Source organism: Orbicella franksi, chromosome 11, assembly GCF_964199315.1.
Source record: "Orbicella franksi chromosome 11, jaOrbFran1.1, whole genome shotgun sequence".
Classification (NCBI taxonomy): Eukaryota; Metazoa; Cnidaria; class Anthozoa; order Scleractinia; family Merulinidae; genus Orbicella; species Orbicella franksi.
The window spans coordinates 9,545,093-9,559,112 of record NC_138155.1 but is presented as its reverse complement, the minus strand read 5'-3'; the positions used below and the strand labels follow the sequence as shown (position 1 = coordinate 9,559,112).

Sequence of the window (14,020 nt, the reverse complement as noted above, 5' to 3'; positions counted from 1 at the left end):
AAGATCGATTTCCGTCGGTTTCTCAAGTCCGGTCTACAAAAGTGGGCTCTTTTAATGAACAGTGGCTGATAATTAAGCATATTCCGTTTTAAGTGGCATCTTTTAAAGGTCAAATAAAATTCGAGCGACGCCCAGATTGGTTTCCATTAGGGGCGAAGTTCAAATTTGCCGACAAGCATCCCGGACCATTTCATATGGAAGTCCTCTCCACCGGCCCGGGGAAGAAGTGGCGTACTCCATGACTGCATTACACTTTTATTTATGTAACCTGTCACGTGCTGAAAAAATCGCGTGAAACTGTTCGAGAACATCATCTATTTTATAGCATATGAAGTAGTTGTCGTAATGTTTTTAAGCAGTTATCTTCATCTGCATGCATGCTCGGTAGACAAATTCCTCGACTTTTCGTTAAAGAGCGTTACTTAACAGGTAACTTGATAACATTTTTTAAAAGTTCACTGCTTAGAAGAAGAAAAATACTCATTGCGTAACGCAAGCGTAACGCAACCTCAACGCTAGCGTAACGCCGTAATGTATACTCAAGCACAACCTCGTTCTCACGTTCCAATCTCTTCTTGGGGGGACCGGAAGAGCCGATAGGCCCCTGGGAACGAGACTGACTCAAGCGAAGCTTACGAAACTTCAGACCCAGGCCACAAGCAGTGAAACTGCAGGCTTTCATGATACTCGGAGACTAGAATGGAAAAGCAAACTTTTTGTTATCCGTACATTTTCTGTATAAACGGAGAGTGACTGCGCACACAGACCTGCACAGTCTCGTTTTGAGAAACTGCATTATTTTTAGGGAGCAGGGGCCCGTTTCTCGAAGGTCCCGCAAAGTTTTCGCATCCGGAAAGCCATAGCAAACTCTCAAACCTTCTGATTACAGAGCTGTTTTATTCACATATCCTTAATGTGAACAGAGGTTCCCTTCATACAAGAAGTTTCAGGCGTATACACTTCTCCGTTTTTAGATACAGATGAACTAAAAATGGCTTTACGGGCCTGAAAAGTTTCCGGGGCTTTCGAGAAACGGGCCCCAGGGCCGGGTTGTTCGAAAGCCGGTTAACGCTAACCCAGGATTTAAAGTTAACCGAAGCATTAATTTTTCTTGTATAAAAATGTTTTTTACCGCTCACGTTTTGTGTAGTTTGAGCTTAGTCAAGCTCAAAACTGGAGGACAAACATTAAAAACAGAAAACCTCACCGAAAAGTTACAAAACGGAAATTAAAAATTCTTGCTAATCCTGAGTTAGCTTAATCGGGCTTTGAACAACCCGGCCCAGAAGACCTAGGCTCGATTACCAGCCGCTGTTCGGGAAAGGAGCCCTTATCGGGGAGTAACGTAGACAAGCAAACAAACGAACAAACTTGTCTCACATATTAAAAACACGTACAATTTTCTCTAATTGCCATTAATGTGTCTTTTTGTATCAACATATCGAATTAAAGTTAACGCTAAAAACGTAACAGGCCTGTTCCTAAATGCTAAGAAACCGGAGCCTCTCGCTTGTTACCATAGTGACTAGGAGTAATGATACATCAGGAGGAAGAGCGGAGGTTACCCCCAGGTATCGCAGTTACCCTGGGGGTCCTCTCCATTTTACTTGCTCCATTATACTAGTTGGTCAAAAATGCAACACCATATAACCCGTATTCTAGGGTTTCTTAATCCGAGGCCAGGGTGTTAACCCCCTTCCCCCTCTCCCTCTCAATAGGGAAATTGACCCCCCCCCCCCCCCACTAGTTCTTCTGAGTGAGGTGTTTGAGTTTACTCTTGTGAAAATGTGAAAAAGGATTCCAGGAGAAAAATATTTAAAACACACTGCGTGAATAAATTTATTATCGGAGACTTTTCCATGCAGTGGAATGTATTCATATCTCATGTTTTTGTTACTGTATGCATTTACATTGTGGAGACGAAGCGCTTGTAACAAAAACATAAATGGTGAAGTATTAAATTAAATACTCTTAGTCGGCAAAGATGCCCGTGCAGTGAGCAATAATATCTAACTGTGTTCGCATAGCAAGCAGCAGTCATTCAGCGGTCAAATCTGACGAAAAAAAGGAAAAGATAACTGTCAGTTAATAAACTAAATCAATCTAACAAACTAAAATTAGTTAGGTAAGCCTCCTGGGGGCACCCAGAAATCTTTTTAGGCGTGTCTGGCCCGCATCCCAAGACCCTTACCGTATTTAGGTCCAAAATCTGTAATTTTCTCTAAACTAGTTAAGACTTGAGCAAAAATTCGAGGGTCTATTTAAGACCTGACCCTTAAATTAATATCCCTGTTTTCAGACCTGCCTTATAATAAGTTCCCTAGCTAGGATAACTTCTTAAAAAACGTACCCAGCTCAAGACTAGAGTGCATAAGCTATACCCTATTTGAGACCATCATGGACGAAATCGATACCCTATTCCTGCCCAAACTTAACGCTTGACTTTAAAGCTTTACAGTAAGTGAACTTAACTCACTACAAACATTTACAACAAAAAACAAATTATTGGCTAACACTGGCTGGCACTGATAAGTTAATAAAGATGGTGAATTTTCTGTCTGCCTGGCACTTCTTTAGTTATCATTCGGTAACTAATAAAGTGAACAGAAGAACTGCTATCCCCAAAGCAAGATGAGACCCCCACTCCCCCACCCCTCCACAACTATTGTTGCACAAAGGTAGACATGTAGACATAGACATACACTTTATTTAGACACGGTAAAAACATCAGTTACAAGATTGAGATTAAAAAAAAAAAAAACTGATTTACATGTTTGCCGTGTTGGAGTACGAAGAGTACAGTTGGCGATTTATATTGTCTCATTTCTAAAGTTAATAAAAGATCTAATGGCTCTGACGTTAGATGGAAGGTTATTCCACAAATGTGCCCCAACTGTAGCAACAGTTTCAAAAAATCGGCATGGGGCTTAGGCAGAGCCAGTCTGTTTTCAATATTTCTGAGTCCATAGTGAGTGCTGAAGGGTTGAAATATGCCTTTCAGGTACTCCAGAGACTGATCGTTCAAAGTTTTAAACATTAATTTCAATTTCTGCTTTTTCCTTCTGATATTGAAATTATCCGTCCGAGCTTACCGCGGAGGGCGGTAGCGCTAGAATAGTAATCAGACTTGGTGATAACCCTAATGGCGCAATTTTGTAGTTTTTGTAATTTGTCGGCTAACTCGCTGTTGAGAACGTCCCACACAGGACAGCAATAATCGAAATATGGTTCGATAACAGCTCTATATAGCTGTATCTTCGCAAATGAACGGTCTTAACCTTTTAAGTGCACCTATACCAGAGGACATAACCTTGGCAGTCTCATTAACATGTTTGGACCACGACAGATTTTAATCGATGTAGACTCCTAAGGATTTGGTGTGGAGCACTCTATCAATTTCGCGACCTTCAATTTGTATAGTAAGTGAAAGGCGAATGGTACATGTAGTATCAAGTCTCTGACGTGAGCCTACTAACATTAGTTCGGTTTTAGCAATATTCAGGCTAAGCTTATTTACATTAAGCCATTTATGAAGTTTAGCTAGTTCAGTGTTCAGTGCTGATTCAAGCTCTGGTAAGCTACTGGCGGCGATGCTGATACTTGTGTCGTCGGCGTACATTCGTGGTAAGGCTTTACTCAGGCCGTTCGGCAAGTCGTTAATATAAATCAGGAAAAGAAGGGGACCAATAAGGCTTCCCTGTGGGACACCACAGGTGACAGCACGTGCACCAGACAGCTCAACATAAACTAGACACTTCTGTTGATGATCGCTTAGATAGGAGTCAAACCACTTTAGGGCCCCTTGTTCATTGCCATAGCTAGCTAGCTTTCGTAAAATAATCTTATGGTCAATGGTGTCGAAAGCCTTTTTTTAAATCTAATATGAATATTACACCATTTGTAAGACCGTTGCCAATATTGACAGACCAACTGTTGGAAGCTTCAATCAAGGACGTTAGTGTACTGTGAAGTGATCTAAAGCCGGACTGACAGTTGGCTAAGAGATCGTTATCATTGAGATACTTGTGAAATTGGTCGTAAATTATTCTTTCGAACACCTTAGCGACAGCAGGAATAATCGAGATTGGCCGGTAGTTGTTATAACGTCTTGTCTTTTACCCTTTTTGAAAATTGGCGTCACTCTAGCTAACTTCCATTCAGTTGGAACAATACCAGAGGAAATCGACTGATTAAACAAGAACGCCAGGGATGGAGCCAGAACACCGGCCGCTATTTTAAGCATCTTGGATGACAAATTATCCAATCCAGTCGCTTTCTTAGTTTCCAGTTCGGACTTCATTGGAGCAACAACTTTTGAAAGAGAAAGTCGTGTTTGTTGAGATAAGATAACTTTGGAACTGTCTCTTGCCAATTCATGTCTAATGTTTACGAAATGGCAGTTAGAGGCTTCCGCCATTTCAGATGCAGAGCTAATTTTCATGTCCCCGATTTCAACATCAGCAATAACTTTCTTCATATGTTGACGAGAGCTCAGCTCATTAATTAGCTGCCAAGTTTTACGGGGATCTTTTCTGTTCGCAGCAAGGTTATCGCTAAAGTAATTACGTTTGGCATATTTAATTGAATAATTTGTTCATTTCATTTCTCGCTGCTTTAAAATCAGCCCAGCAAGACGGATTTCTAGTTCGTTCCGCCTCCTTTGTCAGGAAGTCCGTCCCTTTTACTCATTTTAAGTGTTACCTCATACGTAATCCACGGGGACTTCTTGTTTCCAATTCTTTTTTAATCGATACAGGTCGGAAACTGATTTTTCCAAACCTCCCACATTTCGTTGGGGTCAGAGAATATACTCATGGCATGCCATTGTCTTAGTTCAATGTCCGCTGGAAACGCCTCCTTATTGACCTCCGCATAACCAATTCAAGACTAGAGTGCAAAAGACATACCCTATTTGAGACCAAGACCAACACGGTTGAAACATTATCCCTCGGACGCACAAGCTAACTCATACCCCCACCGTGGTACAAAGGGGAGGCGGGGGTTGATGGATCCCCCCTTGGGTTTTCCTTCTGTTAAGGCACAGTGAAATAAATTGACATTGATTAGATAACCCCGAGCCTGCTCTACAAGTTGATACCATTTTTGTTGGTTATGATGTCACTGTGACCCGCCTTCTTGGATCCGCCATCTTAGATTTTACTATTTTCTTAAAAAGTCAAGAAATAACGGAAATTAACTCATAAGTAATCCACGGGGAGTTCTTGTTTCCAATTTTTTTTCGATTTCAAAGGGCATGTTTACTGATACAGGTCAGAAACTGATTCTTCCAAACCTCCCACATTTCGTTGGGGTCAGAGAATATACCAATGGCATTTGATTGTCTTAATTCAAGGTCCACTAGAAACTCCTCCTTAATGAAATTTTTAAAACTTCGAGTACTGATAATCTTAACACACCCGGGGATGGTGTAATCTGTTTTGCGAATTAGATGATCTAACTACGGTGGAACCCCGCCTTACGTGCACCGTTATTACGGCCACTTTATTCTGTCCCGAATAAAAGCTCAGTCAGTCATTTTCTTATTTAAAGAACCCCCTTTAATACGGCCACCCCGTTAATACGGCCAGACTTTTGTGGCTCGTTGGTGACCGGATTAACGGGGTTCCACTCTATTTTACGGTCTGGAGTATTAGTTATGCATAGGTCAATTAGGGGCTGAGAATGGGCTGTTACTCTCGTTGGCTACGTAATCACTTGACTAAGACCAAAAATCTCTCAAACATTGATGAGTTTGGAAGAATTGCTATCTGCGACACCTGGTAACTGGTTTGTATTAATATCACCGACAAGATAGAGCTCCCGGTTAGAACCATCAATTCTTCTAATTAAATTTTCAAAGTCGTTAAACAAGTCAGGAGGAGAGTTGGGAGGTTTATACCAGGTACTAACCAGAAATGGTCGAGAGTGGGGTTTACTTATTTCGACAGTTAAACATTCGAGCCTATCAATTATAAGCTCCTCGCATCCTTTAAAATTAAGGTTACTGCGCAGGCAAAAGCAGGCCCCGCCACCTTTTCGACCGTTAATTTGTCTGTCTCGCCGAACAAGTTCAAAACCCGGTATATAGACTTCATGGTCGTTAATTGCATTATCTAATTTCGATTCATTGATGGTGAGAATTTCAATATGAGCCCTTAAACTGTTAATAGAGGCCTCGATTAAAAAAAAAAATTAAACCTACGGTTTTCACCTATCAGCACGGAGCTCTCGATGTCCTCGGACTCCCCTACGGCAAACTCCTACTGACCATTAATATACGAAATAAAATTCTGACTAAAAAGAGGTCCCAGTTCTGTTCAAATGTAGGCGGCTGCGATTAAGATGTTGATCGGCAGGTATTGTGAGTTCTAATAATACTCTGGAGTAGAGAGAGTCGCTATGACAGAGAGAAGTATTTTGTTTAAAAACGCAACGCGTTAATCGCCAGCCGGGGCTTAAGCAACGATCTCTGGATCCTAACAATTCATGAAATAACAACTGGACCACCGCACCAGTCGCGAATGAGTCATAACAATAAACTGATCACCTTGTAGACTTGTCAACATCACCAATGTTATGTCCAATTTGAATTATTTGTCTCAGTTGTTTGCTCGACCCCACTAGCACTTGTTCTATAAACATTGCCGAGGGTAAATAGAGGTTATATAAATATATACATACCACTCTGGGCAGCATTTCTAGCATCATATGCCTCTGGATCAGGCCGCTTACCTTTGAATTGGGGAAGAAGGTCGAGTATATCAGTATAGCTGTAGGTCGCCCAACTACGTGGCCTTTGTCCAACAAGCATCGCCTGTCATTGTTGCAAAAAAAAGCAGGAAAATTGTGAATTGGGCTGGAAGCTTTTGTCAATTGGATGCTAGCATAAAACAGCTGGTGTTGAGCGCATGCTGAAAGCCATACTTCCATTTAACAATTACTTGTGACTTCGAGATTCCTATCATGCATAGAAATCAAGAGCGAATAACTAAATTGTTTTAGATAAAACTACCACTTGTCATTCAAAACTTTATCTAATCCTCTTCACCTAAACTTCGAAAACGAAAAGAAGCGGCCGCTATTTCGTTAACAACCGCGCACTGCTAGGCCACTTACTATCTACTTAACAATTAGATTATGAACTCGAGATTTCTATGAGGTGATAGTTGATGAGGCCGAAGGCCGATTCATTTATCACCTCATATACATCGAGAGCGAATAATCTAATTGTTTTAATAGAATTCGTACTAAAATTTACTTCAAATAACGATTTCCAGTTTTTTCTTGATGTATTTAACTTTGCGCCTGAAAAAGATCGCTCGGATTGAATTGTCATTCAAAATTGAAGTTGTGTGTGCGCGCGCACATCAGTATTTTCAATAATTTCAACTTTTTTAAAAGTCAAGAAACCGTAAATGTCCTTCGTTTAGACTTCTCAGGAATTTAATTGTCTATTTGCATCAAAATTTTCCTCCAAAACTTCGGAAAAACGAAAAAAACGTCGTCATTTCCTAGACGACCTCCAGCCACTGCACACTAATGGCTGATAGTGTTCAATGGCTCAGCCACTCAGATTACAGCATTTGCATTAGTATTCTAGTAGAATTCTATTAAAATAGAATAGATGGCGAGTTGCGCAGCCTGTAAGAAAACTGCATTCGTGATAGAACTCTAGTACATTTATACCACAACTCGATAGAGACAAAGACCTAGCACGAGCTGTTGACGTAACGATGGCCCGAGGAAAGAGAATAACTCGATAGGAACACAGAAAATGTTTTCAATTTCTTAATTGCTGCCCCCCCCCCCCCCTTTCTGTGGGGGTACTCCCATATATAAGCTATATAGTTATCTACGATACGATGCGATAAGATACGATAGTTTTATTTAGACGCGATATTTCCCAGCATCAGTCCATTTATATGCTGCTGCGAAGGGCGTGGTTTTCAGGTAGTTTAGTCTGGTATATATAGGTATAGAAATCAGACAGTTTTGGTTTAGAATAGAGTGTAATTTACCGGGAAATTGGCCAGAGGCTGAGTATAAAGAATTTAGCATAGAACAGGATTCTTTACCCGGGGTTCATAACGGAAATTGAACTTGTAAGTGCCTACATGAGATATCAGTTAAGTTAGCGTATGTTGGACTACGATAGTAAGAGTTTCAGTGTGCCAGCAGCACACCCCAACACAAAGACTAACAAAGTCCCCACCCCCACCCCCCTTTCGGGAGTGTATGACTGTATTGGTATTGAAAAGAAAAATTGCATTTTGATCTCTGACCTCATCCACTACAGCAGGTGATGTTTCGTACTTCCTCTTACTATCCACAATAACTTTCTTAGCATCTTCAATCTCCTCTGCCAGTGATCTCCGCCTCTTTCCGTCAGAGCGATCCTTAATTGTGCGACGTCTGTCCTTTGACCTTTCCACACTCTTTTGGTGATCAGCGCCTGGCATTATCACCGAACAAGCGGTTTCCAGCTCTTGGAAAAAAGACATGCACCGTGGTTTCTCCCCAGTTGATGACCCAGGGGCAGACGTCGATTGTTTGATCACACGCCGCCTTTCAGAGGCCTTCTTCTCAAACTGTCTGTTCTTTGAATGCCCATCGATAACTGATTTGGCAATAGCGATGCTGTCAGCAAGCGAGGCTCTTCTTTGGGAAGTTTGCTGTTTGATTATCTTCCTCCTTTCCACGTTTCGAGGGTCCCTCTTCTTGTCGTCAGAAATAACTTCATCCTTTGTCTTTTTCTCGCTCTTCTTGGGCGCGCTTGTGGTTTGACAAGCTTGCACCCCTCCACGGAAGTAGGCCCGCCTGTCACTCACAGACACATTGCCACTATTTCCTGCCATAAAAAAATTGATGATTGATTGAATCCTTTTCACTGTTTTAACGAATGAGATGAATTAACCAAAATTAACAAACAAAACAAAACAAAACAAAAACAAACAACAAACAACAAACAACAACAACAAAAAACAGGATTGACTGAGCTTTGTTCTGTGCATCTCTTTTGTTCTGTTTATAAAACAGGCGAGGAAGTAACAAGAGCACAAAAGAAGAGTAGGGTGAAATATCTGTCTGATTTTCTCCAACTGGTAGAGTGGAGTAAACTAGCAGTAAAAGAATAAATTACTCACATGTAAACATAAAATATAAATTGCTATGCCCCAGACCACGAACTGAGTATGCCAAAGGAAGCTTACCCTACAGAAGGTCTGTTCTACGGAACAAAATTCCCTCGGAAATCAAACCCTGCCTAGTTAACATGTTTTTAAAACCTCATTCAATGGGAAAGATTACTTTTAATACACTATATATTAAGGAAAGTTTTATTATATAGGTTTTTAATTGTACGTCTGTTAATTAAGTAGTTTGTTACTTAATTTAATTGATGTATTCCTAGTAATATAGGTAATGTATTCTTTGAACAATTTTTCACACAACTCCTATAGTAGGACCATTATTATGATAAGATATCATGTTTATTAAAGATTGAAGATTGATTGAATCTTCATTACTGTTTTAAGGAATGAGATCACCCAAAATAAACAAAACAAAAAAACAAAACAAAACAAAACAGGATTGACCGCGTTTTGTTCTGTACATGTCTTTGTTCTGTTTGCAAAGTACACGGGGAAGTAACAAGAGCGCAAAAGTAAAGGATGAAATAGCACCCTTCAACTACTTTGACTCCGACTTCTTCAGCACATTACGAGGTAAATTACAGGTACACTAAGATACTGAAGAGTCTTGTAAATGAAAGTAGATTGACGAATAAGCCCAATAAGACCAATAAGTAGGCCCAAAAGGAAACTTATAATGTAACCTAACCTATTGATTAAAAATGTTTTTGTACCTGGATTTTGATAAAACTCTGACATTGGTTCCTGCTGACAGGGTGAGTGGTAACGTTGAGGTTGGTTTCTATTCACTCGGACATCGCCATCACCCAGGCCAGATTCCACCTCTCTGTTGTTCACTTGCTGGGATAACTTTTGATAATATTTTCTCAGTGGCCTGAGCAAAAAATAACAATGCATTAATTAAGTCTATTGAAGACATTTACTTTGTAATAATACCTGTGTAAGCTGATTACTAGCCTACGAATACAGCCACCTCTCATTCGCTCCCGCTACTACGAATGAGAGGCGGCTGTATACGCAGGCTAGCTGATTACCTAGGTGGCAGGGCTCCCCAGGGAAACATTTTGCTTCAGGTCAAGACTTTTGAGACCCCAAGAATAGCGATGCCTGTGAATGCTAACTGATGTAGGATGAATTTTAGCAGAATTAAACTCATCACAAATAGATGAGCTTGGGAACTGGTGCCTGAAAGGTTAGCGGAGGGCAGAAGCCGTATGCGGAAGGGAAGGTATCCATGGCAACCCTGGAAGCGGGAACCACCCCCAAAAGCAGCCACTAACTGGCACCGTCACACTGATTGAATCAGTGGAAACAACTTACCTGACCCGTACTTACCTAGAGACCAGCAACCAAGAGAGAGGGACGGGAAGGGGCGAGAATCCGTAAAGATTCGCCAAAGTACAAGCAAATGATCCGCAACGATCAGCTGGCAGCACAATACGTACCATGCAATGTGAGACAACAGCCCTGCAAATCTCCAAAGGGCCACCCCGCAAGTCATGTACCGTAAAAGGGGAAACCGCTGACTGCATTGGTTTGAGTCTAACTTTGCCTAAATCATATTTAGCCACATTAAATTTTGATGTATTTTATTAAATACTGAAGGCACTGGATATGTGTAGCTCGTGGTGGTAACAACTACATGCTTATAACATCCAAACAAAAGTATAGAAATTAAACATTAATGTACATAGGTTTAACTTACCAAGCAAAAGCGAAAAAGGCAGCCATCATTAATACCACCAACAGTCCTCCAAAGACGAATAATATATTTAGAACCCTAACGACAGCTCCTCCACTTTCCTTTTCTGACCTTTTGATTTTTCCTTTCTTGGTATGAACACCCTGATTACCAAGTGACTCCAATCTAATATTGAGATTTAAATTACCATTTTTCCCATGATGCATGGGGATACCACTCCAGCGAGAACCAGATGATGCTGGTGTTTTTGCTACCTTCTTTGAGATTTTCACTGACAAATAATTTGTGTTTTTTGTCTCAAATTCCTTGCCTTTGGAGGGAAGCTCTTTCATAACAACAGTATTGGGAAGTTTCATGGGCAATTTCAATTTCTCTTTTTCAGCTGTGTCCTGTTCAGGGGCTTCCACCGATGGCACAGATTCTGGGTTATCTTGAGAGGACGATTGAGATCGTTCCGATGGCATTACTTTCGATTCTGCTGCTCCTGGAGCTACCCCAGTATCTGACTCAATATCCAGGGATGAAAATACATTGTGCTTCAATTCAGGCTCATGAGTTTGAGGTGATCCAGCATCCCACTCAAAGAATGATAATGGCACTTTATCTGCTTCCGATTCAAGGCCCACATCTTCAGGTGCAGTGGAGCTCCACTCAGTGTCCAATGACAGATTATCTGTGTCTGATCGAAGCTCCATATCTTCAGGCGCACTGTTACTCACTTGGTCATGGATCTCTGGACCCTGTTTGTTTGCATTCATAGTAGTCCCATGTATGGACTTTGGTAATACATGTAAATGAGCATCTCTCACTTTAGGAGAATGACGTCTGGCATCCTTTAGTTCCTTATTAAAAGAAGCCAGTAGGCTTGGTCTCGATTTCAGAAGATGTGCATCTTCCTTGGAAAAATGTTTTTGCAAATGGATGTGCTTGAGCTTCAACAGTTTGTTCAATTCACTTGACATGAACAACTCTTTGCCCTTTTGAGTCGCCCAAGATGGGGTATTAGAAGATGGTTTGTCATTGACATATGAGCCAGATCCAATAACATTATCTTTGGTCCCCTCAGGTCTGTGCTTGACAGAGTCTGAAGGTAGCCTGGGAGAAATATTTGCCACTTTGGGATTTCTTGATGGTATAGAATTCCCTAGGAAAACAAAACATGAGTAGATATTTCTGTTAACAGTAAGAGTATCAATGCAGTTAATTGAATCAAACTTAAATCCTTTCCTTCATCAACATCATAGCCAGCAATGTGTATAAATCAATAATTTTAGCACTCAGCTCATTTGCTGGAAATACATTTTGTGTTTATAAATTCCATTCTTCAATTCATGGATGAACTTTCAGAGGGACAGAGAAGAAAAACATTTGTGAACTTACAGGGTTGCTGCCAGCAACTTTCTTCTCCTTAATTCTTTCAGTCACTTAAACTGTCGGTCTGTGTTTGTGGATCATGTTTATACCATGGCCTTATCACAACATACTTTATTTCATTTCTTAAGTAATAGCTCTGACTTGAGCATATTCCTTTGGGGTGATCTTGACCTGGGGCGGGGGAGAGGGTACTCCCTTTATGGGCTATATAAGTATGTGAGGCCCCAGAGGGTACAGCGTTTCAGCCGTTTTGGTCATAAATAGGGTATTGATTTAGCCCTTTTGGTCTTTTAAAATAGGGTATGGTTTTTGTACTCTAGTCTTGAATTCAGTATGTTTTGTAGAGTAAACTACTTTTTCATCATTATTGATTACACCATAAAAAACAAAAGCACATCAAAAATTATGTTTAGGGTAACTGTGTCTGCTGCAATGGTCATAAATAGGGTATCAATTTTTGGTCTGGTCATAAATAGGGTAGGGAAAATCGCAGATTTTGGTCACAAATAGCATCAGGGTTTTGGGAAGTGGGCTGCACACCCCCATCAAATTTTACAAGGAGTATCCCCCCTCCCCCTCGATCTTGATCAGGATTAGTGATCCAAGATCCTCAGATCATGACACATCAAAAGAACCGACGAATTCACTCTGATCTTCTTAAGAGAATTGTATTAACTATAAGGCAAGCTCAACTGTAAAATCAAGGGCTTGTCAAACATACTCAACTGTGGCAGGTGTTAGTGGTTATGGCCTTTATTGACAGACTTAAGAACGATTTTTAAGTAGGCCTAGTTTTCAAGGAAGTAGGTGACCCTAACGCTACACAAATTTACACAAACCCATAAGGTTATCCTACTACTACAGCTGGACAATATAAACCTGTCACATGGATTGTAATAAATCTAGTGTTTGAAACAATTTTTGTTTTAATCACTTTGAGTCTTATCAGTTCTAATAAAATGATATTTTAACGTTCAGTCTCACTAACAATAACACTAATCAAAACTAGAAATCAAGTCTTCCAGTGAGAGAGCCTAAGTAGCATGTTAGAATATTCATATATGGAACATGGCCTAGTAAGCTTGACTTTCAAGGTCTTTAAATTTCATTTTCAAATCGCAGCGTCTTCAGAATAAATGGGTAAAATATTGTCGTCCGTGATCATGATCTGCAGTGGGCTAGCAATTGTTTTAAAAAAAACCTTAAAAGCCGAAGCTTAATAAGTTAGGTTCAAATTTGGAATGAACAAGGGTTGAACTGACAAGATAAATTTCAGAAATTTAGAAACATAAATCAACAATTCGAAGTCTTGTATTGAAGTTACAAGCAGTGCGCTCCAAATTTAGTTTCAGTAACCGAGGAAAACAAAATGAAAAACGGTAGCATCACACGAAAATATCAAGAATCTTTTGATAAATTATGGAGCACTCGACGAGCGATCGCAGGTTATCCGAACAATTAATTCACCTTTCTGTTATTTACACGTGCACGTTGAAGAATAGCATACCTGGTGCTAACATTACAGATTTCTGGGCCTAGAATTCCACACCAAAAACTCCACATTTTGCTTTGTGAAAGAACCATATGCAAGAAAACCGCCATCTTGTCCGTGAGCGTCAAATGCGAAAGAGCCTGGTAGCGAACATTTTGGCGCGAAACTAAACCGGAAGTCGATCGCCCGAGATCACTGGTGAAGACCCAAATCTTTGGTTGCGTTTCTTTAAGAAAATCCAAGATTGGATTCTTAAATCCGAAAGCATCCGAAAACAAATTTTGCGTTTCTCTACTAAACAGG

At 40.4% G+C, this 14,020-nt stretch overlaps 1 protein-coding gene across 2 annotated transcripts; it reads right to left on the bottom strand.

The window, feature by feature from the left end:
* Positions 1–2,724: 2,724 nt before the first annotated feature.
* On the bottom strand, positions 2,725–13,821 carry LOC145502370 (uncharacterized). Of its 2 annotated transcripts, XM_081481684.1 has the most exons (5): positions 13,733–13,821; positions 10,855–11,995; positions 9,863–10,023; positions 8,283–8,848; positions 2,725–6,814 (listed from the first exon to the last, which is right to left on the bottom strand). In XM_081481684.1, the coding sequence occupies exons 1-5, from the start codon at positions 13,743–13,745 to the stop codon at positions 6,662–6,664; spliced, it is 2,034 nt and encodes a 677-aa protein (XP_081337810.1). In that variant the 5' UTR covers positions 13,746–13,821; the 3' UTR covers positions 2,725–6,661. The 2 variants fall into 2 exon arrangements, with proteins under 2 accessions (XP_081337810.1, XP_081337809.1); XM_081481683.1 differs by lacking the exon at positions 2,725–6,814 and having other exon boundaries at positions 7,984–8,848.
* Positions 13,822–14,020: the final 199 nt, after the last annotated feature.